General features: G+C 37.3%; 1 protein-coding gene across 1 annotated transcript; it reads right to left on the reverse strand.

Annotated features, from left to right (window-relative positions):
• Nucleotides 1–832: 832 nt before the first annotated feature.
• On the reverse strand, nucleotides 833–1654 carry LOC106370044. Its single transcript, XM_013810120.1, has 2 exons — nucleotides 1052–1654; nucleotides 833–865 (listed from the first exon to the last, which is right to left on the reverse strand). The coding sequence occupies exons 1-2, from the start codon at nucleotides 1652–1654 to the stop codon at nucleotides 833–835; spliced, it is 636 nt and encodes a 211-aa protein (XP_013665574.1).
• Nucleotides 1655–2358: the final 704 nt, after the last annotated feature.

The following is a 2358-nucleotide window of genomic DNA, read 5'->3' on the forward strand; positions in this document are numbered from 1 at the left end:
TCTTTCTTTTGGCGAAAGAATTGAACTTCGTTGGAGAATCGATCGACAATGTGCATGAACAATCGTCTGTTCATTCTAAAACGTCGCCGGAATAAATTTTCAGGATACGTCGGAGTTTCACTGAAATAATCATTCCATAAATGTATATGGCCTGCTTCACGATTTTTTTCGATATAAACGCGTTTTTCCTTTCCGGCCTCTGCTCTTCTTGACCACCATAAGCCCGGACTAGATTCTCGAATGTTTGATCAAAATGTTGATCAAATGCATCATCAAATGCATTATCAAAATTCTCATCATCTGAATTCTCATCATCCGAACCTTCAAAATTGTAGTTAGAAGAAGATAACATATTGTGACAATGACAAAGAGAAATTTAGATGATTATTTTGAAACAAGATTGAGAGAAAGCATATGAAAGACGCGGGGAAATATTGGGTTTCATACTAAGCCCAAGAGATTGAGAGAAAGAATATGATAGTGTTGACGATTCATTTTATATGAATGTTTGGGAGTTTTATTTAGATGATTATTTTGAAACAAGAATGAGAGAAAACATAATATGAGAAGGAGAATATAACACAAATGGTTGTGAGAATACACTTTTACTTGAAGATACTAATTTAAAGACAATGGTGGAAGAAAAAAACAAACACAACTTGAGTCACGTTACGTGGCTTCCTACTAATTCCGTGACAGAAGAAAACAACAGACACAACAACACGACTTCCGTGACACTAGAAAACAAGAACAGAAGCCCACTCCGTGAAACGAAAGACAAGAAACTATGACCACAATAAAACAAGAACAGAAGACCACTGGCAGAAGTACTTCACACGGTTGCTCCCATGCTACTCCGACCAGCCTGAAACCAAAGCACAACACAGAAGAACAACAATGGCATTAATAACAACAATAAGATTAATACATAACACACAAGAACAACAATAAGATTAAGAATCATGCTAAACAGAACATAAGAAACATAACACACAAGAACAACAATAAGATTAACGACAAAGCTAAACATAACATGATAAAATAAACAGACACAGAGCATGATACTCTCTGGCTCAACCAGAAAGTCTGATACGTCGAGATGAGTATCATCGTTTAAACCATGAAAGGAAGGCCCGGGTTCATCAGAGATGAAGTTTGTTTCCCCTCTTCCTTTCTCTTTTCCCTTTTGGGATTCTCTATACAGATCGGCTAAATGTTTTGGTGTACGACAACTACGTACCCAATGACCTTTCATGCCGCATCTGTAGCAAACCTTTCCTGTTTGCCTTTTATCATCCCGGTCCTTTTCATTCCTTTCATTCTCATGGAAGTTCTTATTATTTCTTTCATCATAGGGACGGAATCTTCTTCCTCGTCCTCTCCAATTATCATAATTGGATGATGCAACATTCGCTTCAGGGAATGGAGCATATCCAGTGGGACGAGTTTGATGGTTTAAAGTCACGAGTTGATTATTATGCTCCGCTACAAGGAGGACTTGCATCAACTCCGAGTAACGGGTATATCCATTCACCCGGTACTGTTGCTGCAGGATTACATTTTCAGGATGAAACGTGGAGAGAGTTTTCTCGATAATATCATAATCACGTATTTTCTCTCCACATAACATCATCCTCGAAGTAATTCCGAACATCGCGGAATTAAACTCACTAACACTTTTGTAATCCTGGAACCGGAGATGGATCCACTCGTGTTTAGCTTTCGGTAAGATCACATATTTCTGGTGATCAAACCTCTCTTTTAAAGATTTCTAGAGGTCACAAAGATCCTCTTTCGTAATATATTCATCCTTTAAACCATCATGGATGTGGTGTCGTAAAAATATCATGGCTTTTGCTTTTTTCTCATCCGACACCGTTTTTGAACTATCGATGGTTTCCAAAAGCCCGTTTCCTCTCAGGTGCATCTTTGCACCCACTGCCCATGTCATATAATTATTTTCCGTAATATCCTGGGCATTAATTTCGAGCTTGTCAAATTCGACATGATAACTGTATTCATAGAATAATATATAAATATAGTAAAGACGAGAATTTAAATGCAAATTTAAATGCAGAAATTAAAGGCATAAAATAAAAGCATAAACTTAAATTGCAAAAATTTAAATAACATAAATAAAATCAAGAGGCTTAGCCTACCACATGATCCGAGGAGTTATAGGCTACCATATTGATCATTTTTCTTTTTGTTCACGGAGGCAAAGCCTACCACGTGTTTCTCTGATCGTGAAGGCATAGCCTACCATAACGATCAGTCGGGAAAGGTAGCGCCTATCATCCCGAAAAATAAACGGAGAAGGTCTAGACTCTCACTCCGAAACAATAATAAAATTTAAAT

This window comes from Brassica napus, chromosome C1 (assembly GCF_020379485.1).
Source record: "Brassica napus cultivar Da-Ae chromosome C1, Da-Ae, whole genome shotgun sequence".
Lineage (NCBI taxonomy): Eukaryota > Viridiplantae > Streptophyta > Magnoliopsida > Brassicales > Brassicaceae > Brassica > Brassica napus.

What these genes read in the sequence shown, in the direction of transcription:
- LOC106370044 (XM_013810120.1), bottom strand. Translation starts at nt 1,654, where the DNA reads ATGTTCGGAATTACTTCGAGGATGATGTTATGTGGAGAGAAAATACGT. An exon ending in CAGAGAGTATCATGCTCTGT is followed by an intron (nt 866 to 1,051) that starts GTCTGTTTATTT and finishes CTTTGGTTTCAG; the next exon opens with GCTGGTCGGAGTAGCATGGG.